Source organism: Alligator mississippiensis, chromosome 2 (assembly GCF_030867095.1).
Source record: "Alligator mississippiensis isolate rAllMis1 chromosome 2, rAllMis1, whole genome shotgun sequence".
Classification (NCBI taxonomy): domain Eukaryota; kingdom Metazoa; phylum Chordata; order Crocodylia; family Alligatoridae; genus Alligator; species Alligator mississippiensis.
Window position 1 is genome coordinate 197,823,541 of NC_081825.1, and position 23,613 is coordinate 197,847,153.

Sequence of the window (23,613 nt, forward strand, 5' to 3'; positions counted from 1 at the left end):
TTAGTGTATTAATTAATATATTTCCTATGCATTTACATAATACTGTGATAAAATGACAAATGAGTCAATCCACATTATGATGCAAAAGAATAGAACTGTTGAAGGTACCAGTACCTTTCACATTATCACATTTATGGAACTGGGTTCCTACATCATTAATGCTCCATGCCATGACAAGCTTTTTCTGGTGAGGAGACAACACAACACAGTTTCAGACAAGTAATTCCTCAGAAACTTGAGCACTGCAAACCATATAAGCTCCAAGTCAGCAATGTACTGGAGCAGTGCCCAACTTCAGAGCATATAAGCAGCATGGACTTAAAATGGAACAACTTACCTATGCAGGCACATGCTAATGTACCTTACTGAATAGGGGCCCTATATTCTGAGAGGCCCAATGACAATGCAACGGTCAATGACAGTGGTAACATTCATGAGAAGTTTATATATGTATCAGTTAGGGGATGATATGATTTGTGAAAAATAATGAATCAGGCTAGTAGGCCATCACCAATAAGAAAAAAAAGGATCCTTTTTTAAGTTCAAGTACAGTAAGATGTAGTATTTTCATTACATGATACATAAAATCAATACATGGCAATATATTTTAGATGAACAGAAAAAACCCTGTATTAATTTGCATACCTGATGCACTTTTTAGCCAATTGAGTTGCCATAGTGGCAAGCTGCTACCAACTAAAGAGCGAGATTTTTTCAATCTTTCACCAGTATACACACAAGAATTGCAAGCAGCTAATAATCAGGGATCCTGGTTTTCTCCCATTTAAAAAAATCCCGAGTTTTTGGTTAAAAAAAGTAACCCCAAATCCGTATTTTTCCATCATTAAAATGAAACATCACTCTATATGTTAGTGGTGTTTCATTTAAATCACTGAAAAAAGTGGATTTGGGGTTAGTTTTTAACCAAAAATTGGGGATTTTTTTTAAATCAGAGAAAACCAGGATCCCTGCTAATAATCACTTATATTCATTCTAGTAATTTAATAACTGTATAACCATGTAGCAATTATTTTAAATCAGTAGGATAAGGCTATCATTTGGAATACTGACAAAAATAGATATTAAAATATGTCTAAACAAGAATTAAAAACTTCAGCATTTATTAGCAAACTATAATAAAATTTGGATCTGCCCCCACATAAAATCTACAGATAAAGGGGGAATTACTTGACATTCCTCCATGTGTTAATTCAGTTCATAAAGCAGATGTGTTCAAGTATTTAAAAAGAAAAATAAACACAAAGAAAAAAGAAACAGAATGAAAAAAAAAAATCTCAGCTTCTGGCTTACATCACTTGAGTTTCAAGTACTTCTTATAGAAAAGTCATTTTATGAGCAAGTACTATTTACATTACATTATTCTGCAACCATGAAAGACAAGAGAATAAAAAGGAGAGGTGGGTATGAAAAATAAGTGCAACCAGACCAAATCACATGCAAGTCTGTATCAGCATTGAGAATGCTACAAAATTAGACTGACTGCTTAGATTTACATTTTTTGCAAGTTTAGAAACCAGCATCTGTAGGTTACATTTCCATCTGAAACTTTCCACCCCATATATAAACCAGAGCAAAAAGTTCAATCTTCTGGGTGTTCAGTTCCCTCTTCTTGTCTCCAAAAAGAGTACAACACTGATGATTTGGACTACAAAACTATATACAGAATATTTCTGAACATAGTTCCTTTAATTTCAGGCAACAAAATGTGCTTATTTACAGAAGTAAGGATATTTTTATCCATTACAAGTCTCCCATAGAAAAGTGAGCGTACAAATATCAGAAGTGCTGATCCTGAGATGAAGCATGGGAAAGTTAGATCCAGTGTGATTCTTATTCAAACTTTTGTTTAAGTTTCTTCTGGAAGATAGCTGGCAGAATTGAGAGAATAGCTAAAATCATGAGAACAAACACAGAGTTCCAGGAAACAGCTTCCCCTGCTGTTGTAAGTTGGTATAATGTTGTTCCCGCTTTAATTGCTACAAAAGATGGTGGTGCAACACCTACACATACAGAAACATAACAGAGAACCAGTTAAACAGACTATTAAAACGTTCATCATTTTCTTTGAGACAAGCAAATGCTCTTTGTCTTAGTTTTTGACACTGGTAAATTCTAACAAAAATACTATTCATAATAAACCACTGCTCCCCAGCACCCAAACTTCATAGTTTTATCTGAACAGGCAGAGTCTGAGTATGTCTTCTTCCCTTCGTGTGTGTGTCATTTTGAGTTTTTAGCTGACATACAAAAAGTCCCCTCCCCCCCCCAAACAGTAAGCATCATAGACTAGATCAAAATGAAGTGAGCTTACTGCAGCCATTTTTTCTTACTGATTGATAAGCATGGCTTTGTTAGTTCTTTTAATTTAATCATGAAACCAAATAATGCAGACTATTTGCAAACAAACAAACAAACAAACAAAATCAACTACCTAGAAAGAACATAGACTAAGTTTCAGTTTCAGATCTGGTGGCCCTACAAAGTCACAGAGCAACTTTTGAAGGATTATCATTATCTTTATACCAATATATGTTGGTGAAACAGAGGGACAAAGCTCAGCAAGCTACCCTCACACTTGAGATTTAATTTTGGAACCTTGTAATTTATTACATGAGAGTAAAACTCTAAATTTGCACTACTGGACCCTTAGCAAATACTTCTTTCTGACTTATGCTTGTAAATTACTAGGACAGAGTAAATCATAGAGGTTCAAAGATAATATATTTTACTTCCCAGTACATGTAATAAAAAGAGAAAAGTGAGCATACAAATATCAGAAGTGCTGATCCTAAGATGTGCTTTTGCTCCTACATTTCCCAGTGAGCAAGGAACACCCCATAAGTTTTCTGCATTGAGACAAATGCAAGAAAAAGTACGAGTTCACTCTCCCCACAGCTGCCTAGAATACCATTAAATTCAGAGAACTTCGGAGGAGTGCCTTGAGTCTTAAAAGAAAAGACTGAGAACCACTGGCATACAGGAAAGAAGAGTCATGTAATCTCTCAACCGTCCAGCAGATGGCAAACTAAAGTGAATATGTGAAATCCAACCAATAGTCCCCTCCCCTTAAAAAAATTTAACTTATTAACAAAAATTCTTACCTAGAAAAGTACCAATGAAAAATACTTTCAATGGTACATTTATTACAGGAGATGTTATATTGATAAACCAATTAGGAAGGAAAGGCGTTATTCTCAAAAATATTATATAGTTTATGAGGTGTTCTCTATGTCGTTCAACCTGCCACAAAAAAACAAAAACAAAAATGAATTCAACAAAATTCTTGCCTTGGAAATACATTACACATATACATTGATAAACATGTTTTATTCAATCATAATGAACCCTACTGAAAAAAAGCTGATAAAAGCAACAGAAGAGTCCTAAACAAAAATATTCAACCAAACTCTGTGTCTGGAGCTAGTAAGTGAAGAGAGGTAGTAACAGCTTTTAAGATCTATTGCTGAAGCTAGTTTGGAAATTCAGATTATTTTGTAATGAAATCAAATGTCTCATCATTATATTATGCTTGCTTGGTGACACAAGTAATTCTTTAAAAAGGAAAAATCACTGTTTAGTACAGCAACAACTTTTGACTTCTGTATATCTCCATAAGGTTATATAAACAGATTATATAAAAGTTTAGTAGATCCAAACACTTACTCCTATATTTTCAAATCCTTACTACTCAAGACATTCCTCTATAACAGGGGTGGCCAACCTGAGGAGCACATGCCACAAGTGCCACAGGCAGCTTGTGTGTGGCATACAGCAGAGCAGCGGATTGGGCATGAAAAGGGGACTGGAGTGGTGCTAGGACAGGGTACAGGGTTTATTTGTCTGCCAAAAGGCCTCCCCCACCCCTCTAATTCAGTGTATTTACACAGCACGCATAGACATTGTGGCTGTGTAAAGAATATAGCTGAGGGAAGACTAGAGTTTACTTTTACCAATGAATGCATTAAAAACGTGGCCTTGTTTACACAAGGGTATTCGGTAGTTTTTAAAAACACATACCTTTTTTTACTCTAGTGAAGCTCTAAATTGCACCACTGTTTGGTCTCATCCAAATGTCTAGAACCAAAATGTATAAGAACATGGACATACAATATACTATGGAGATAAAGGTGCGTGGGCCTTTACCATGCACCATCTGTTAACCACCTTATGTGCAAACTTTTACTGTGCAGTAACTGGAAGCTAACCCACAATAGCTTAGTGGGCAACAGCAGATACTTAGGTCATCATTACCAAAGAAAAGATACCATGAGAAAAACCACAACCCCTTTCACTGTGTGCTAAATCATTTGTAAAATCAATGCCTAAAATGCACAAGAACCCATCTAATCTAGGAAACAGCTCCTCAGTAGGTTTATAACGTTGTCTTGGGCTGTTCACCACCACAGATTCACCAGTGAAAAAAGGTCTTTCCATTTATACACTGAACAGAGCATACATGGAAAGTGTTTAAAACAATCTAGGTTCTATCCACACTGCATAACTTCTGTAGCTACGTTGTGAGAATTCGGGAACTACTCTATTGTAATTAAATTCCAACCTAGCTGATTTAATAAAAGACATGGAACTGAAGACTACATCTACACAAGTTCTGACAACAGCTCATATATATTCAGATCAATTTTGCCTGGCTATCAAGGAACAGGTTTAAAGATTTTAAAAATTAATCATAAATCCAGAACAAAGTTTGAAAAATATTTTTTCTTTTCCTGCACCCACCAGGAACACTGACTGTTCTTAAAATGTGCATGAGGTCCAAAAAGTAATACACACCATGGTTCTGTACATTATTTTCTCCATCAAAATTCATTCAAGAGGTTGTTTGCCAATGGCAACATAAGAAACTTTAAAAAAAGAAATGCTTAGTCTATTACAGAGGCGGGCAATTATTTTGGGCAGAGGACCACTTAACCAGTTTTGGCAAGCTGTCAAGGGCCGCATGGGTAGCCCCACCCCTTGACAGGTGCCCCGCCCCCTGGTCACCATCTTGGGACCAATGTCACAATGTCTTGGGACTAATGTCTCAGGGCCAGCACCAGTGGGACCAAGAGCGGGGCGCAGGCCGGCAAGGGTCTGTGGAGCTGGGCTAGGCTGCACCAGTAGGGAGAGGCAGGAGCTGGCCTGGCTCCAGAGCCCCTGCCATCTAGGACCCTGTATTCCTGCCACCCTGCTCTAGACCCCACCGGCACTCGCCCCAGGACACTGGTGTGGGCCCCATGCACCCACTCACTCCCAGTGCTCCCCAGCCCCGTGGTTCTGAGCAGGCACAGGCAGCCCCATGCAGGCTGCAAGCAGCTGCAGCATGGGGTGCCTGCCACAGGGTGGGTGAGGGGCTGCTTCCCCCCTTTCCTCCCCCGCACTCAGCACCAGCTTGTAAGCTGCCTCCGCAGCCAGCCTGGGCCCCGCACTGCCTCTGGGCTCACCCATCAGGGCTGCGCCACAGCAGCAGTAGCTGCAGCCCCCCAACTTCCTGTGCCAGGCAGCGTTTGCCACCACGAGCCCTGGGCTGCCCAGCACACAAGCTCCGGGCGGGCAGCAGCAAACACTGCCCAGCTCAGCAAGCGGGGAGCACTGCAGCTGCTGCCACATGCAGCCCCGACGGGCAAGCCTGGAGCCAGCACAGGGGCCAGGCTGGCAGCAGGAGAGGGTTGTAAGCTGGTGCTGAATGAGGCAGGGAAAAGCAGCCCCTCCTCTGCCCCATGGCTAGCACCCCACGCTGCAGCCACTCTCAGTCTGCCTGGGGTTGCATGTGCCTGCTAAGGACAGCTGCAAGCAGCTGCAACAGGGAGCATGGGCCACGGGGCAGGGGCGGGGGTCGCTTTTTCCTGCACTCCCCTGCCCTCTTGCCACCCTTACCTGAGGTTCCCATGCTGGGGCAGCCATGTGGTCCCAGGCCAGAAGCCCCAGCTGAGGCTTCCGGCTGGGGGGGTGAGGCAGGGCAGGCCCTGCTGTTGCGGGAGCCCACCAGGCTTCCCCTGGGTCCTACTGCCCCGGTTTCTGTCATTTCTGACAGGAACCAAGAACAGATCAATATTAATTTTCTAAATTTTTTAGGTGCCGTGTGCGCCCACCCCTGGTCTATTACCATTGCTGTCTGCTACACAATTAAAAATTGCAGACTTTTAATTTTTGTGATGGTATTTAAATACCATTGTGAAAGCCACACACTTATTTGTATTGGGTGCAGCTGCTCAATTTTGAAATTTCTTTTCCACCTCTATCCCAACTGCATCAATTTACCTCTAAACAAGTAAATATCCTTGTTTATAAGTAATACTGCACATATGGTAAGTAGTCTCACTTCTTTTGAAGGAGAATTCTCTAAAAAGCAGGTATTATTCAATGTCAGTGAGAGAATCATCCATATATTAGAGTGATTACCCCATATATTTCTATTTTCTTCCATCTACATTGTACACTGTGGGTGCGTCCATACGAACACGCACGTGCCTCTTACAGCATCTCAAACCCCTTTGAGACGCTGCAAGAGGAGCGTGAGGGAACAAAAAAAAAATGTTCCCCGCACTGCAAATTTGCAGCATGGGGGCAAAATTAGACCCCTAGTCAAACAATACCCTGGGGGAAAAAAGCGGGGCAGGGCACAATCCTGGATCACGCCCTGAGGCAACTAGAGGCTTGGTCTTCCACAGAGACACTCTGGTAGCCAACCAGAGCATCTCTGTGGTTGGCCCTTTCCCCACTGCTGAAACACGTTGCCTGCCTGTGCAGGGCCGGCAGCAGTGCAGGCTGCAGGGGCCTGGACCTGGCTTCATGCCAGGTAAGTAGGAGGTTGGGGGGGGCTGGATGGGGGGGGGAGGGGACCATGGGGGAGGCCCCACCTGGCCCCAACCCCTATTCATTCCCCCCGTCCCTCCGTTCATTCCCTTCTATCCTCTATTTGTTCCCCCGCCCCCCCACACTCACAGGCAGTAGCAGCAGCCTCCAAGGCTAGAGATGAGCAGGGGAACGAGCAGGAGACTGAAGACAGCAGGGGAACATCTCCAGCTCATCTCCAGAGGCTTGTCTCCAGCCCCCTGCTCGTTCCCAGCCTCCCAAGGCTGGAGATGAGCAGGGGAACAAGCAGGGGGCTGGAGAAAAGGCCCTGGAGATGAGCTGGAGACTTCCACTGCCGTCTTCAGGCTCCTGCTTGTTCTCCTGCTCATCTCCAGCCTCCAGAGGCTGGAGATGAGCAGGGGAATGAGCAGGGGGCTAGAGACCAGCAGTGGGGGCTTGGAAGGAGCTGTAGCCCATGGGGGGGCTGGGACCCTGCACCATCTGCAGGCAGGGTAGTCTATGTGCTGTGTGGGGGGCTCTGCCCCATAGGACAGGGGACCCACCCCTCCTAAGCAGCCCCACATCCAGTCTCCCCACACCTACCCACACACTGACCCACATCCTGCTACCCCCCTATGCCTGGCAAACCCCACATCCCCTCATCACACGCCCACCATGTGATAAGGAAACTAAAAGCAAATATTAAAACATATAGATATTTAGGATTTATTTTATTCTGATGCTAGAGACACTGATAGGCTCTAAGTTGCTTTAACATTGTAAATATAGCAATAAAACATTGCCCATATGATCAATCCCCCCCTCTCTCTTCTGTTCTAATTGTGTAAGAATGTAGATTTTGGGGGGTTTTAAGTGAATCTGGGATGCTGCTTCAGCAGTCTATCTGACACAAGAAGCAAGTGTCCCCAGATACCAAGTGGCTGGGCCTCAGAAGCTCCTGAGGGTAAGTAGCCCTGAGCTGCAGGCCAGGATTTTTATACTGCTGAGGCCAGCACAGGCGCTGGCCCCAGGCTCTAGCTCCCCCTGGCTGAAGATCTGGGAGGAGCCGGGCAGGGTTATTTTACTCCAAGTCGCACAATTTGCTCCACAACAAAGTGCATGTCCAGGCATGCATGCTGAGGCAAAAAGCCCTGGCTCAAATTTGCACCACTTCTATTTGAGCTACTGTAAGCACACGTGCTTGCATGTGTGGATGCACCCTGTGGGTACATCTACATAAGATGCTTAATGCGAACTGGATTGATTCTACTGCGCCTTAGCACGGCTGGCAAACACCATGTTAATGTGCAGCAACTTTAGTCCAATGCACATTAAGCATCACACAAAAATCGTTCATCTGCGGTAATGCATAGTAGCGTCAATTATGGAGCAAAAGTTAGTGTCTGTTATTACAGGTACTAAACTTAATGTGCTGTAATTACAGCACATTAATGAACATGTAGACACACATTGTGTGTCTGTATGTACAAAAACAACTTACCTGCTCGGACCATTTCACAGCTTTTTCTGTTAGATATCTATATACAACTGGTCGTCCCACTAAATAGGAAAGCATATAACAGAAAGAGGCTCCAAGTCCAGAACACTGCAAATAAAAAGAGAGTAAATGGATTAATTTGTATAACTGTCTCATATATCCACCAATTATTCTAGCAGTATAGAACCTGGATGCACTGATGCAGTTCTACAGCATTCACTTTTGGTTATCGGAGTTAGCTACTCCTAAATATATACAGCAGTAATTGTTAGCGTGTATTATTTTATGTAAGAAAAAGGAAAATGGCTCATGTATTCTTAATTTTGTTTATCCATGTTGGCATTCAAGATAACGTGGCAAGATTCCTTCGTTTAAAAATGCAAATACAAATACTTGCCACTAATCAGTTTAGCAAGGTTTAATATTAACCTTGCAAATAGGGAATAAACAACTGCTGTTAAAAGGTCTAAATTAAGTTCAGACTTCACAAATGCAAGCAAACTGAGAAAGTATGGATTGGATGAATGGACTGTGAGGTAGACAGAAAACTAGCTGGATCGTTGGGTTCAACGGGTAGTGATCAATGGCTTGAGATCTAGTTGGCAGCCAGTATCAAGGAGTGCCCCAGGGGTCTGTCCTGGGGCCAGTTTTATTCAGTATCTTCACTAACAATCTGGAAGAGCAAGTCTGCAGATGACACCAACCTGGGGGGGTCAAATAGATACACTAGAAGGCAGGACTAGGATTCAGAATGATCTAGACAAATTGGAGGATTGGACCAAAAGAAATCTCATGAGGTTCAGCAAAGACAAGTACAAGGAAGGAACAATCCCATGAACTGCTACAGGTTTGGGATCAACTGGCTAAGCCACAGCTCTGCAGAAAAGGACCACATCTGGAGTACGGTGTCCAGTTTTGGGCTCCCCTCTATAGAAAGAATGTGGACAAGTTGGAGAGAGTCCAGCAGAGGGCAACAAAAATAAAATATATTTATGATATAAAACTGAGATCAAGTGCTTAATATACATAAATATACATTTTCTCTGCTTATCAAGTCTTAGTGTGACACTTGTTACTACATGTTATCTGCCAATGTCCATTGAGACCAGCCTGACCTGCGCTGGCAGCATGAGTTGCAGACCAGGGGAGGGGGCTGCTCTGGAGCCGCTGGGAACTTGGGATGGGGGCAGCTTGCTCCAGAGCCAGGGCAGTAGCTTGCATGGTCCGGGCAGGGGCACACAGGCAGGGGATCATGGCTCTGCCCCTACTCCAAACTAGGCTGTCACCACTGCAAGGAGCTGGGGCAGAGCCACAATCCCCTGCCTGCACGCCCCTGCCCGGAGCATGCAGGCTACTGCCCTGGCTCTGGAGCAAGCTGCCCCTATCCCAAGTTCCCAGCAGCTCCAGAGAAGCCCCCTGCCCTGCTCTGGCACACAGGCTGCCAGGCCGGCTCAGGCTAGTCTCCATGGCAACCCCAGCCTGAGCTTTCCTGCAAAGCTGGGGTCTCAATGGAGACTGGCCCCAGCCATGTGGGCAGGGCTGCTAGGAAATGGAGGCCAGCTGGATTGGCCATTTTGACCACCCTTGTTTTATGCCTAACTTTAGCTTGAAAAAAAAGACATGGGGGACTGAGATCAACTTTCAGAGGTTCCACAATCAACCAGTCAATCACGATCTGCTGGTTGCTAACTATTGAGCTAGACTGTTTTCAGTGGTGATAAAACAAGGAGCAATGGTCCCAAGTTGCAACAAGGGAGATTCAGATTGGATATTAGGAAAAACCTCTCTCACTAGGAGGGTGGTGAAGCACTGGAATGGGTTACCTAGAGAGGTGGTGGAATCTCCATCCTTGGAGGTTTTTAAGGCCCAGTTAGACAAAGCTTTGGCTGGGATCATCTAGTTAGGAATGGTCCTGCTTTGAGCAGGGTGTTGGACTAGATCCTGAGGTCCATTCCAACCATAATTTTCTATGATTCTATGAAATAGGAAAACCTCAAGAGTCCTCTGTATCTACGCAAATATCTCTGGATTTCATCCCCAATTTGGGGAGGGGGAAGAGAGGAGTTATTTCTTCTACATAAATACTTGAAGCTCATCATGACAGTTAGCTTTTCTTTCTATCCTTTGGAGCCTGACGGTCAGCTTAAAAATATAAAATCCAGTAAAAAAAAAAAAAAAAGGTGGCACAGCAGTGCCAACTGAAATGAAAGGGACCTGTAGAATAATTCCATAATTCCCCTCATAGCAAAAAATGAAGTTCCAAGTCATTTAATGTGAATTTGATAATGAACTTTGTGGTCAAAATTGTTGGGCTGGGTCAACATCCACAACAGAAACAGAATGTGGTTAACTACTCGATACTCAACAACTCCCTTTAAAATTTTCAGCCAGACTCTCTCATTGGTAGCCCCACAGAAGTCAATGATAAAATTTCCACTCAGAATATACCAGCATCTAACACTGAATTATACAACTTGCAGGCAACTGCATTCTCAGGGACTATCACAGACACTTGCTCCTACTCCACAAGGCAACCAAATGGCAACGTGTTTGAAAGGTTGAGAGGAAAAGAAGAACAAGTACTCTCAAAAAAATTATCCATACTTACCAAACAGACAAGAAATAAGGCTAATGGGAATGGATAAAGAAACCCTGAGAGGATACTGAGAAATATAGACCCAGGAATAGCAAATGTTTGCAAGCTGGATGTTTCTTAGTTAAGGATAAAAGCTCCACATTACTTAGAAAGCTACTAACCTCTTAATTAAAAAAAAAAAAAAAAATCAATAACAAAAGTTCATAAAGTCAATACTAGAAATTTACAAAAGTAGCTTACAAGATTTAATGCAGGTAGCTTGGGAGCCTGTGTTCAGACTTTAACTAAGGAAATTTGCACCAAGTTAAACTAAGTTAGATTTCTACAAATCCACAATTCACATTTAAAAGCTAAAATGAGTGTTTTCTTCTCCCACACCCCAACCACATGTGCTTTAGTGTTCATCTAAAGATGATGGCTAATGGAACATATCTGATACCATGAGAGCTGGAATAATCAACCTTCACCTTTAGGATAAAGATACCACTCCAGCACCAAATCTCTTATTTTTAAGGCCAGACGGAAACATTATGATAATGTAGCTTGGGGGATCATCTTATATTCAGGGTCTCATCTTCTGTTCAAGTAAATATGGTAATTCTGAAACTTCCAAATGAAACAAGGCTTTTGAAATGACCCTTCTTGCAAGAGTCTATTATAGATGGGTGTAATGGGGTGCACCTCTACGAAAGGCTACAGCACTCCCTGGTGGTCACATTATACCCATCTTCCTACTCCAGCTCCCTAATTTGACCTTGCCATCTCACTCGCCATGCCTTGATGTTTAAGTTAATGTATATTTTAGGAAGCTATCTCCAGAGAACCCAAGTTTAGCCTTTGATGCCTTGCCTTACCAAAGTAATCACCAGGTTGCCAGTCTACCCAGTCCTCATACCCTAGCTTGAGCAGGGCTTCTTCTTTCCCTCTGACTTCTCACATTGGGCCCCTTTTGGGCTTCAGTCTCTCTCCCCAAGCATTAGCCTTTCACAGTCCACCAGGTCTTTGCAGATCTCTACCTGGACTTTAGCCCTTCATAATGTGAAGTGCCTCCCAAGCACCCCACCTGCCCAGGCTCTAACTTTCCTGGCCTTAGCCCATCTCCTGGCCTTGTCTAGGCTTTGACCCCTTCCAGACTTCACCTCTCTCTCCCCAGCTTTAGCCCGTAGCAGCTCACCAGGTCCTGGACGCTCTTAGGGCTCTATCTGGGCTTTAGCCCCACATGACATAGAGTGCTTCCCACATACCCCACCCATGGCCTCTTCCCTTTTAAGCCACCCCAAACCTCACAGTTTAACACAAACCCAAACAGAAACAAAAACAAAATATATAACTTAGCTCTAGTATGCTAGTCCTGCAGAACTCCCTCTGTTGTGAGGTTCTGGGCCAGTCTGATCACTTACTCCTCTGCCTGGGCTTCTGGGGCCCTTGACTTCTTCCCTTCCAGCCACCTGATCTGGCTCTACAGAAAATGAGGTGCTGCCAACTATCCAAATCAGCAATAAGGTCTCTCAATCTCTCAAATTCCCCCAGCCTGCTTTCTGTAACGCTGCTCTTTCTTCCTTCCAATAGCAGGGCTAAGGGTCCCCTGCTAGAATGGGTAAAAGTAGATCTGGATGAAGCAGTCATGTACAATGACATCTAGTACCAATTTACTGAGGATAATCATAGCCCCAAACCCAGAGGAAGGGGCAAACTAACTTCCGAAGTTACCAAAAGTTCTAGGTTGGTTCATGACACTTCTATCAAATGCTCTAAAAGAGTTCCAGGTTTGTAGCCAAGTCTCCTCCTGAAATATCAGGACTTCTTTTGTTGAAAGCACACTTGTCATCAAGCCTGGAATCAGGAAGGAGCTCTTGCTTTATAGGGGCCAATAGTTGCATGACTTAAAACAAAACTAGGATGTGGATTGTTAGATAAAGCACTCTACTCCCTTAAGTATCTCAATGAGCTTCTGAGGACTTCTCTGCCTTTGAAGTGCAGGTCTGCTCTGTGTATCAACTAAGTGTAAGTATCTGAAAATAAGGAGACCCATGTCAGTGCCAGCAAGGGTCACTGATGTAGAACCTGGTGTCTGATGCATCCATATATAAGGTAGTTCTTGTGATCATTTGGGCCCTCTTAATGATCTCTAACTGCCTTCCTATACTCCTGTGGGACCACACTCCAACATGCAAAAAAGCTGTTTTGAAAGTGGGGATACAGAGCTGTACTGAAGTGGGAGAATAGGCCTTGGTCCCCAACCTGTCCAGTTTCTTAGAGGCTCTCTTTTTAAGGTGCTCTTAATTGACCTGGAATTTTACTGACAACGAATGGCCCTGAAACAACTGATGCCCTTCCGAAACAATTAGTACCTCCTTTCAATCCTCTTAATGAGGGAGAAATAACAGATGGGGTTTGTCAAGAGTCTCTTTACTGGCTCAAGTATGTCCCCACTGATAGGAAGCACAATCCTGGCTATGACTAAAGAAGTTATGCTGTCAAAGAGCTTATGGGAATTCTTGCGAAGTCTTTAGGGTATTTGCAGAATGCCAGAAGGAAAATGCACAGCGTTGATGGACAATACTGTTCAAAGGCATAAAACTTGCAATATTGCATTGTATGCAAAGCAAGAATGGACTACACACTGACAAATTTAAAGGAGGAGGAAAAGAAACAGAGGGCAGGAATAGCACTGATGAATGCAGCAATATGGTAATGAACAAAATAAAAGGTTAGAAGTTTAGTCACTACAGAGTCCTCTCTCATTCTCAATGCAAGCTTTCCACTGACTCTAGGAAAACACCTACCAAATTATTATGGTAGGTATGTAGTTCTGAATTTATACTGCAGCCCAGACCATAAACATGGAATTCAGCTATTTTCTCTTAATGGGTCTGGCAGTTTCAGACTAGCTGAACTCCTTTCAGAGCCCACAAATGCTACGAATTTCAAAAGAACTGTTATTTGCTAAAGAAATAATTACTGCCTTATCAGGGCCAAGGACTCCATCTACAACAAGTATTCCAAAATAAAATAAGTTCTCTAAAAATCATTTAAAAAAAATCAAATTTCCTAATATTTACCTTAAAATGTTCCTCTAAAGGAAGTTTGCTCAGTTTATAAGTAGAAAGAGATTGTGCAACAACATGCCCACAAACACACACACAAAACTGTTAGGCTGGTATTTAAAAGTCAAGTTCTTTTTGGTTTGCATATAGTCAGTAATTAAATTCCAATTGCAAATATTTTAAGTGACTTGCTGAAAGAGAATCTAGCTCTGACATTATTAAAATTAACAGTACTGTGCCATCAGGAAAAAAAAGTTGACTAAATACACAAAAGAAGTGTTCTTTCAGTAAAAAACTGCAATATTTATATTCACTTTTTAATCATATCTGCATATTAATACAGGTTTCTGGGCAACGTCAATATTTTTAGGAAAGCAAAGATGTAATTTTCTGCAGGATGAGGTAACAGATTATTGGCTTTGTGACTAAGAGGTGAACATGGTCTAAAGGGCAAGTTTAAGTAGTATGTTTTACTTTTTTTCATTCATTAGCAAAAGAACTTTAAAAAATGGTTAAATATTAGAACTGTACAAGTGCCATTCTCAAGTTATCTTAAGTGGGACCAATTAGACTATGATCAAGTCAAACAGTAATGATTAAATGAACAAAGAGTACAACTGCTTTGCAGGCACATTTCAAGGGTTAGAGATTAACGTCACTGCATGCATGTAAACTGAGCCAAATCTGTAACTAAAGTGAAACACACAGCTATTAGAAAAGCAGATGTCATGACCTTTTTAAGTAAATAGCTGATTTCACAGACATTAGGGCTGGAAGAGACCTTGTAAGATTATTGGGTCCAGTCTCCTGCTCAAGGGGCAGGAAGTCAGCTAGGGTCAAAGGATCCCAGCAAGATGGGCATCCAAATGTTTCTTGAAAGTATCTGGAGTAGGAGCTTGCAGCACCTCTGGGGGAAGTCTATTCCAGGCCTTGGTGGCTTGGACAATGAAGAAGTTTTTCCTTATGTCCAGCCTAAAACGGTCTTGCAGGAGTTTGTGACCATTGGTCCTCATCTTCCCTTGGGGTGCTCTGGTGAACAAGTGCTCCCTCAGATCCTGATGTACACCCCTTATGTACTTATACGCTGCCACCAAATGACCCCTGAGCCTGCGCTTCTCCAGGCTAAAGAGTTTTATGCTAAAGTAGGCCCATGACAGTAGTCTAATGCTTGCTAGTATAAAAGATGATGGTATAGGAGGTCTGCTATACACTTTAACACAAGTTTTCAGTAACTCAGAACTGAGCTATTGAATGTTCTTTTCAGAATTATCTTACTTCTGATGCTGCTTCAGAAAAGTATGCTCACCAATAATTTTCTAAAGAGATACTGTACAAAAATGAAATTGCAAAGGTAAAAAGTAGAGGTAAAATTAAAACTACAATTCTACTACCACCACCAACTAATATATTGCAAAACTAAACAACACAAAATACAGGAAAACTACAGCTTCAGATAACAAGTAGATACAATTTTAACTCCACTTAAGTTTTCTCTTTCATATATGATAACATCTTTCTATAAATTACTTAATTTACTTAAAAGTAGACATCATAGAAATTAAAGCTTGAAAATCTTTCCCTGGGAATTTCTAGGCCCCGTATACAAATATTATGCAAAGTTTAAATTCTCCAGTTCTTACAATAGTTCTAACATACTTGCAGCTGAATATTTCAGGAATAAAGCACGGTACTTAATTTAAATTTCTCTCTTAAGATCTCCTTAAAAATTAAAAAAAAAATGTACTTAAAATGCTCAGAGCAAGTAATTCATTTGCAGCTACTTGCAAAAATGTTCTAGAAAAACAGATAATTTTAAGTGGCTAATATAAGATACAAAGAATCTCTTTCAATGAAGTCATTGTCAGGACAGTAGACATAAAATGAAGCCTTCCAACTGCGTTAGTACCACACATGTGCAAAATGCATTTTCCTTCTGACAGTCTCAAGAATTCTGACAGTCAGAAAACACACTGAAATTTAGATGAAAAAACTGCCATTTTTTCAGGTCAATGACCTTGTGCATGTCAATATGTGGGCCAAAGACATCCAAACACTTGCATTTTAACCTTCATCCTTTAAGCACCAAATATATCTTCACAAACCTCTTAAATCTTTCTGAGGAAAATCCCATTAACTCACAATTTTTCACATCAGCAAGAAAAGGATACAAAACGTATGTGGCAAAATAAGCCACTAATACTTGGACATAAAAGGTGTCCTTGTATTTTGATAGGACTTTTCCTAAGGCCTTTGCATCATCCATGTCTCTGGGAACTTTTATACATTCTCTTTCTTCTCTAAAGAAAAACAGAAATCCAAGAATTAAGATGAGTAATCAAGAAATGCAATAACAAAGCCTATTTGCTACAACACAAAGCAATACTAAATCAATGAACTTCTCTTAGCAAAACAATGTAATTGCTGTTGAGAAAACCTTCCCAGATACAGGAGGCATCTATAATGCTTTAGAGCTACAAAACATGTGTTGGCAATTCTATTTAACATCCAGAAGGCAGGCAGAAGTGCCACAATCAGTAGAAACCATAACTGTTCAGACAAAATTTTATGACAGAACTGTAGATAATATTGGGATGGGAGGATGGAGCAGAGGCAGAAGGAGGTAGAGTATGGTGTATTATATTCTAAATGTGATTTGGGAGGGGGTGGTAGGTTTCCTTATGAATGTTGACTTTTTGCCTTATTGTTTTTTTGGTTTGTTTGTGGTGTTGGTTTGGTTTTTGGGGGGTTTTTTGGGGGGGTGGGAGGGCAGTAGACCCAGTGTAAAGTACAATTTTTATACCAGTAGATCTATTTTAATTAGGTGTGCAGTTTTTAGTGTTGGCACTGGAGTGATACAAAATCATCCCAACCTCCTTGTGGACAGTTACAGATTCTTTCCCTCTGATAAGAGGGTAAAACATCCATATAAAATGACCTTTATACTGATAACTGCACACACACCACACACTGTACCGCTTTAACTAGAGTAGTACAATTGGCACTGACTGGTAGCTTCTGCCACTGCTTCCAACATATGAAGTTTGATATTTTGACATTCTAGGTCCTCTTTTATAAGTTCTCTCCTCACTCTCCATTTTCAAATTTCTATCAGGTTATAAACATGTACTGGATTTAATTTAAGACTTTTGGGGACCTCAGCAATTTAACTTCCATAGAAAAACCAATAAATTCATCATCCTTCTTTGTTTACTTACTCACTAAGTTGTGGAAAATTTTTATATACCAGAAACATGATAGAAGCAGCAGAGAGGAAGATAGACACTAATATAAGGAGGGACATTCGTGCTGATCCACCTTCCACATGGGCTTTTCCTGAAATTAAACAAAATTGGAATTAACATAAATTAATGATAGCATTCAAAGTTATGATCCTAAGAGTTAAAGGTCAGTATTCTGGACAGAAGAAATCTTCCTCACCAGCAGTTTAAAACAAACAAACAAAAAACCCTGCAAGACATCTCTTACGTTCCCCAGAAGCTCTATGCTAAAAAGTCTGCAGTCCTTACTTGGGCAGGACTTCCACAAGTCTTTCTGACTAAGGACTACAGGAGCTCAATTAGTCCACCAATAAGCATATGCGTTGATTTACAACCTTTTAAGCACAAGAATTCTCATATAATAAAGGGCTTAGTCCATCTATCTGTTTGTCCGTAACACTCTTGGAGCACTCCGATTGGTTAGTGAAACAACCAATCGTAGTGCAGAGCACCACCCTGATGGAGTGGGGACGGAGTAGGGGGGGGCCAGGCCAGCCCTGCTGGCCACACCCCACACCCTGGCCCTGCTCCTCTGAGGTGGTGGAACGCCGCCATGATGGTGGGGACGGCGGGGGCCAGCGGCGCTGGAGGCAACAGCAGCACAGGGTGCTAGTGGAGGGGACGACAGGGCAAGCTTCCCCCTGTCCTACTCCTGGGACGCAATGGCAGCATGGGGTAGTGGTTGGTGGCACTCCATCTCTGCTCACCCCCCCTCCCCCCTTTGATGGGCAGTTCATTATTGTAACATAAAAACATGCACTGCTCTAGACTTATTTCCCAAAAATATCATGTCATGGGTTAAGCAATACTAATTACTGGACTATCACACATAGACAAATCCCCATGTCACCACATTCTCTAACCCTACTCAGAGAAAGCCCTGACCAGTGCCACATCCACTCTAAGAAGAGGTATTTTTAATAAGTTAACTGGTTAAGGTAAACTCTAGGAGACTCTGTACACTTATTCATATTGCCAATTACATGATCTACACTAGGAATTCATTAGAGGTGTACCAATATATTGGTGGCATATCGGATCGGCACTGATAGCAGGAAATCTAACATTATTGGCAATTGGCTTTTTTGGCCAGTGTAGCCAATGTCATCGATAAATGCCATGTGTGCACAAGCAGCTGCAGCATGCACATAGCCAGGAATGCAGCCAGCATCTTGGAGAGCAGTGTCCAGCCACTAAGTCTGTGAGGGGGGAAGGGGCATGGCAGGGGCAGATTGAGGTCCCCATGGTGAGGAAGGGAGAGGGGTAGGACAGGCGCTGCTGAGCCAGGGCATTGAATCCAACCCCACCAGGAGCGGGATGCCATGGGCGGTTCATCCAGGGGTTGGCTTCCCGCCACGGCACACCCCCAGGAGAGGCATGGGGGGCATTTGTGCACAGGGTGAGGGTGGGCTGCCCGCTATAGGCTTGGGACCAAGGGCTGCACTGGCCTGTTCCCAGTGCGGGGGCTGGGCCAGGGCTATGCTCAGGGAAGGCAGAGGCATGGCAGGAAACAGTGGCAGCACTGGGAGGGGTGACTACATCAAATTCTGAGGTGGCTGTAGCCCACCCCATAGCTACCCCTCCCCCTGCACCACTGCTGCCCACTCCAAGTGCAGCCCCAGCCCAGACCCCCCACCAGGAAGAGGCTGGCATAGCCCCTGCCCCTGAGCCCACAGCGGGCAGCCCATCCTCACCCTGCCCAGTTGCATTCCTGTAAATCGACTATCAGATTGGTTTCGGCCAATATGGCTGGCTAATAATTGGCCATCAGTATCGGCCAAGAAAGTCTTTATTGGTGCAACCCTAGAATTCTAATATAATAAAAGCCTTAGTCTGTCTGTCTGTCTGTAACACTCCGGTCATGCACTGCTGAAAGTTGCATGCGCCAATTGGCTGTGAAGGCCCGGAGCATTATGGACAGAGGTAGCAAGGGAGCTGCCACAGTGCCCCCCTTCCCCCCACAAAAAACAGCCGGCAGGGAGGGGGAGGTGGCGAGGAAGAGGGAAAGAAGGAAGGAAGGGAGAGAGGGAAGCAGAAAGGGGAAGCTGGGGTTTCTGATGGTTGGCCCCCCCCTGCCACCGCCCGGCCCTGACAACAGTTGGCAGAGAGGGGGAGGCAGAGGGAGGAGAGGGGAAAGGGAGGCAGGGAGTGGGGGGCATGTTGCATGCTGCTGGGTGTCAGCACCCATGCTAGCTCCCCTCCCCCCTGTTCCTGGGAGCCGGCACTGGCGTGTTTGGAGCAGCGGGGGGGGGGGGGGGGGAGGGGGGGTGGTGGTGCATGGGGCTGGAGGTAGAGCGGCAGCACTGCAGGACGTTGGGTGGCAGCACTCCATCCCCGCCTGTCTCCCCCCTCCCTGGACATTCATGATGGGCAATTTGCTAGTTCATTATATGTATAACGTGGTAATCAATATGTATTTTTAAAAAGTAAATAAGAGCATATTTTTCCTAATGAAAGACAAGATATAGGAAAAAGATAGTTTTAGAAAGTGTTCAGGTAGGCCTCATCTACCAAGGAAAGCCTTTTCCCCTGTTAATTTCCAAGCAAGAAGATAAACTGATACATTTATAGAACTAAGAATACCTTAAATGAGAGTTCTCTTCTTCCAATGAGCAACAGCTCTGATTTACTTGAAACCTTTCCTGAGCAACATAACCTAAACCAAAATCAACCAACCAACCAACCCAGAAGCCCACCACATACAAGCTTATACCAGAATATGAAAGTGTGTGCCTCTGGAAAAGGGCTGCATATGCCAGTACAACTAGGCAAACACTCCTTTGTAAAGAAAAGCCTTAGAAGACCTGAAACATCTCTTTGCACCCACTTCTGAAGACTGGTCCAAGTACCTCAAGCATTTTTTCTAGACAAGGGTCTATCAAACTCAAAGAGGTGGCCAGCTGATTTTCACAGGCTGATCCTGGGACTGGCTGCCATTTTCATGAACTGAGTGAGGCACTCCCCACCACCAACCTCTGACTGGACAAGAGTCTCCAGCAGTCCCACCCCTCCCCACAGATTGCCACATGGCCCAAAACCATGGCTTAATTACCCTGATTAAGTCCAGGGAAGTCATTAATCCATGTGCTATTAAGCATGGATTAATGGCTCCCCTGGGCTTAATCAGGATAATTAAGCCATCGTTTCAGGCCATCCCCAAGTGGTAGCTCGCTGGCAAAAAAAACAACCTTACTCACATGCAGAGAAACCTGCCAGTGCTGGAGCACAGAGGGGGAAGGAGGTGGGGGGCAGGGCTTGCAACAGCAAGTGGGGAAGCAGACCACACAGAGAGCGTTCGCTATGGTAAGCCCACAGCAGTGAACCCAGTAAAGTTATGCATGTTCACAGGTCATGCAAGAGTTGCTGCCCTCCTCCCCTTTCATCCCCTCCAGGTGGTGATGACCTCTTGCCCTCTGTTGGGTTTTATTCAACTATGTGCAGCATGTTCACCATAGTGAACTGCTCTGTATGCAGTCTGTGGCCCCACAGCAGAACTTCTCACCCTGCCACACCCCATCCTCCTCTCTACCCCCTGCCCCTCCCATCCCTCAGTGGTCCAAGCCTGCAGAGCTTCTCTGCTTGTTAGTAAATTGGGGGTTTTTTCTTCTTTTTTTGCAGCAAACCTGCCAAAAGCACAGAGCCCACCTGAAATCATGGTTTCCATAAAAATCACTTAATCATGCTTTCAGTAGGTCCCTAGTTCTAGACTATATTCAGGGCCACCGTATAGATCAGCCTACTAAGCTAGAAGCTTCAAAGAAAATGAAAGACCTGTCTTTTTCAGTCTGCTGTGCTGAGTTTGCCTGCCTGCATCCAACATGGCTTAGGGGCCATCATTTTTGCTAGAGTCAGAGTTTTGGGGCAGAGAAGTTTGTTCTGTTTCTATAGATCATTTTTGACTGCTATCACCCATTGATGCACAGGTGTGCTTCAGAGGATGAAGGATGCAAACTGGGCCTGTGTCCATCCTGGCTTGTAAAAGACAGCCAAGGAAAATTGGGCCCACTGCTAGTGAGGGTTGTGCTTCAGGTGCTGGATGCTCTTAAGTCTGTGATTGTCTGACCCTCACTCAATGCTGACTCCCTAGCCAGTTAGTTCTCTACCTCCAACCTCCCTTTTTTAGGGAAGGTCATTCAACATGTGGTTACCTGACAAATCTAGATGCCATCAGTTAGTTAGATGCTTGTCAGCCTGGCTTTCATCCTTGATATAACATGACGACTACACTCATGGCCTTGGTCACTTATCTTTGCCTGGAGATTTACAGGGGAAATTATGCCCTGCTAAATGTAATAGAACTTTCAGCAGCCTTTGACACTACTGACCACAAGGCGCTGACCAATGTTTATGTGACCTGGTGGGTGTTTGCAAAACTGCTCTCAATTGGTTTCCCTCTTTCCTAGTAGAGAGGCCTCCTTTGGGACCTTTGCTGTGGGGTCCTTCCTAAGGGCTCTGTCTTGTCACCCCTCCTATTTAATGTGTCATCTCCATCTTGTCACCTCTCCTGGGGCAGGACCATGTGGACATTGGAGTGAGGTCCTATCAGCATGCTGATGACACCTCGTTCAATCTTTCTGTCATCTGAACTTGGCCTCAACATCTCAGTCCTTTCCTAGTCCCTAGCTGGGGACTGGATGCAGATGAACCAACTAAAACTAAATCCAGACAAGACCGAGGTGATGGTGGCGAGCTGACCATTTGACTTGCAGGGGGATTGGGACACCTATCAGTGGTGGAGTTCAGCCTTCACTTGTCACTCAGGTTTCCAGGCTTGGGGTACTCCTGCAGCTTTGGGTGGTGGCAGTGGCCATGAGCAGTTTTCACCAACTCCATTTGGTGAAAAGGCTGCAACCCTCTCTTTTAGATTCAGATCTGACCATCATTAGCCATGCCTTCATAACCTCTTAGCTGGACTGTTGCAATGCATTTTATGTAGGACTGCCCTTGAAACTGCAGGTGGTAAGGCACGCATGGCCCACCCCTTCTGCTGGGGGTGGATTGCCAGGAGTATAAAACTCCAGTGGTTGAGTCTGCACTAACTCTCAATAGCTTTTCACGCACAGTTTAGGCTACTGGTTTTGACCTATAAGAACCTAAAGAGTCTGGCCCCTACACATCCGAGGGACTGCTTCCTCCTGTACACTCAACCATGATCTTTACATTCAGCCAAGAGCAACCTCCTACAAGTACCATCAATATACAAAGTCCACCTGGCAAAGACATGTGGGAGGTCATTCTCAGCAGCTAATCCTCTGCAATAAAACTCCCTGCCTCAAGGCCCATGAGAGCCTATGCTTGGACATCTTTTGGACTTGCTGTAAGATCTTCCTATTTGGGCAGGCATTCAGCAAACTAAGCTAGGCTGAAATGTTGTTTAAGGGATGTTTTATGTGGATATTCTAGTTACCATTACGTTATTATATTTTCTTGTCACTCTTCTGGTTTTTAAATTATTCTATTTTCTTATTGCAAGTGGCCCTGAGCAGCTGTTGGGAAGGGCAGTATACATATTGAATAAATAAATTAATACGTAGAACCACTCTAAGGGTGCAGAAGTTTCTCCTGTGTTTTTCTATAATATTGTGTGTGGTATTTACAGTCGCCTATGACAAAGTTGTAGGCACCCAAACAGACACCCTCTTAAACTGGAAATGGAGTTATTTGTCATGTTCTGTTTGCCTTGATTTACCACAATTGTTTAACTTCAGGTTAGTAAAGCACTTCTTGCTCAGCCACATGCATATTCTGCATTTGTAAACTGAATAAGCAAGTCAGCTGTTGGTGTGCTGAAGTTCTTACTGAAAGAACGTATTTGGAAGTGAAGCTAATTTTCAGAAACAGCTCATCTAGTTTTAGCTGTGCTCTTTTACGTATATGCAGGGTAGACAACTGTATGAACAAAAATAGGAGAACTTTATCTCACATATCAAATAAAAAATGGAATCTAAAAATACCCTGAAAACACCATAAAAATAAATGTTTGATTCAGCATTCTAACACCAAAATATCCTAACCAGAAAGTTACAGTTATGTACCGCTTTTCAGGCAACCGCAAGGTAGAAGACTCTAGTCAACAGAAAAGGTGCATAAAGACACCGGGCACTGCTGCTCCTGGAGATCCGTGCACTTTAAACACGACTTACATTGCCTCAGATTGGCAGTAGCTGTATTGTTTCCAACCCCACCAGAGCCTCTAGCCTAGTTACATGTGGACTTTTTTACAAGTTTAATTTTGTTTTAGTACATTTTAGTCCCATCACCTCACCTACCCTTCTTCCTCCCAGCATAAGAAAGGATGACCATCATACTGCTGCATCCTGGACTTTTCCTCTTCTGCAAAGCTTTGCTGGGTTGTGCTTTGTTAGTGCTTCTGCTTGTCTA

The 23,613-nt window shown here is 43.5% G+C and overlaps 1 protein-coding gene across 2 annotated transcripts in view; it reads right to left on the minus strand.

Annotated features, from left to right (window-relative positions):
• Positions 1 to 23,613, minus strand: part of TMEM41B (transmembrane protein 41B) — a 25,067-nt gene continuing 1,454 nt past the window's right edge. For both annotated transcript variants that reach the window (XM_014602448.3, XM_019477094.2), the window contains exons 2-7: positions 17,170 to 17,287; positions 16,123 to 16,251; positions 10,920 to 11,013; positions 8,315 to 8,419; positions 3,123 to 3,261; positions 1 to 2,021 (exon numbers count right to left, since the gene is read on the minus strand). In XM_014602448.3, coding sequence (XP_014457934.1) covers positions 1,852 to 2,021; positions 3,123 to 3,261; positions 8,315 to 8,419; positions 10,920 to 11,013; positions 16,123 to 16,251; positions 17,170 to 17,287 — 755 coding nt within the window. In that variant the 3' untranslated portion in view covers positions 1 to 1,851. The remainder of the gene's footprint in view (positions 2,022 to 3,122; positions 3,262 to 8,314; positions 8,420 to 10,919; positions 11,014 to 16,122; positions 16,252 to 17,169; positions 17,288 to 23,613) is intronic.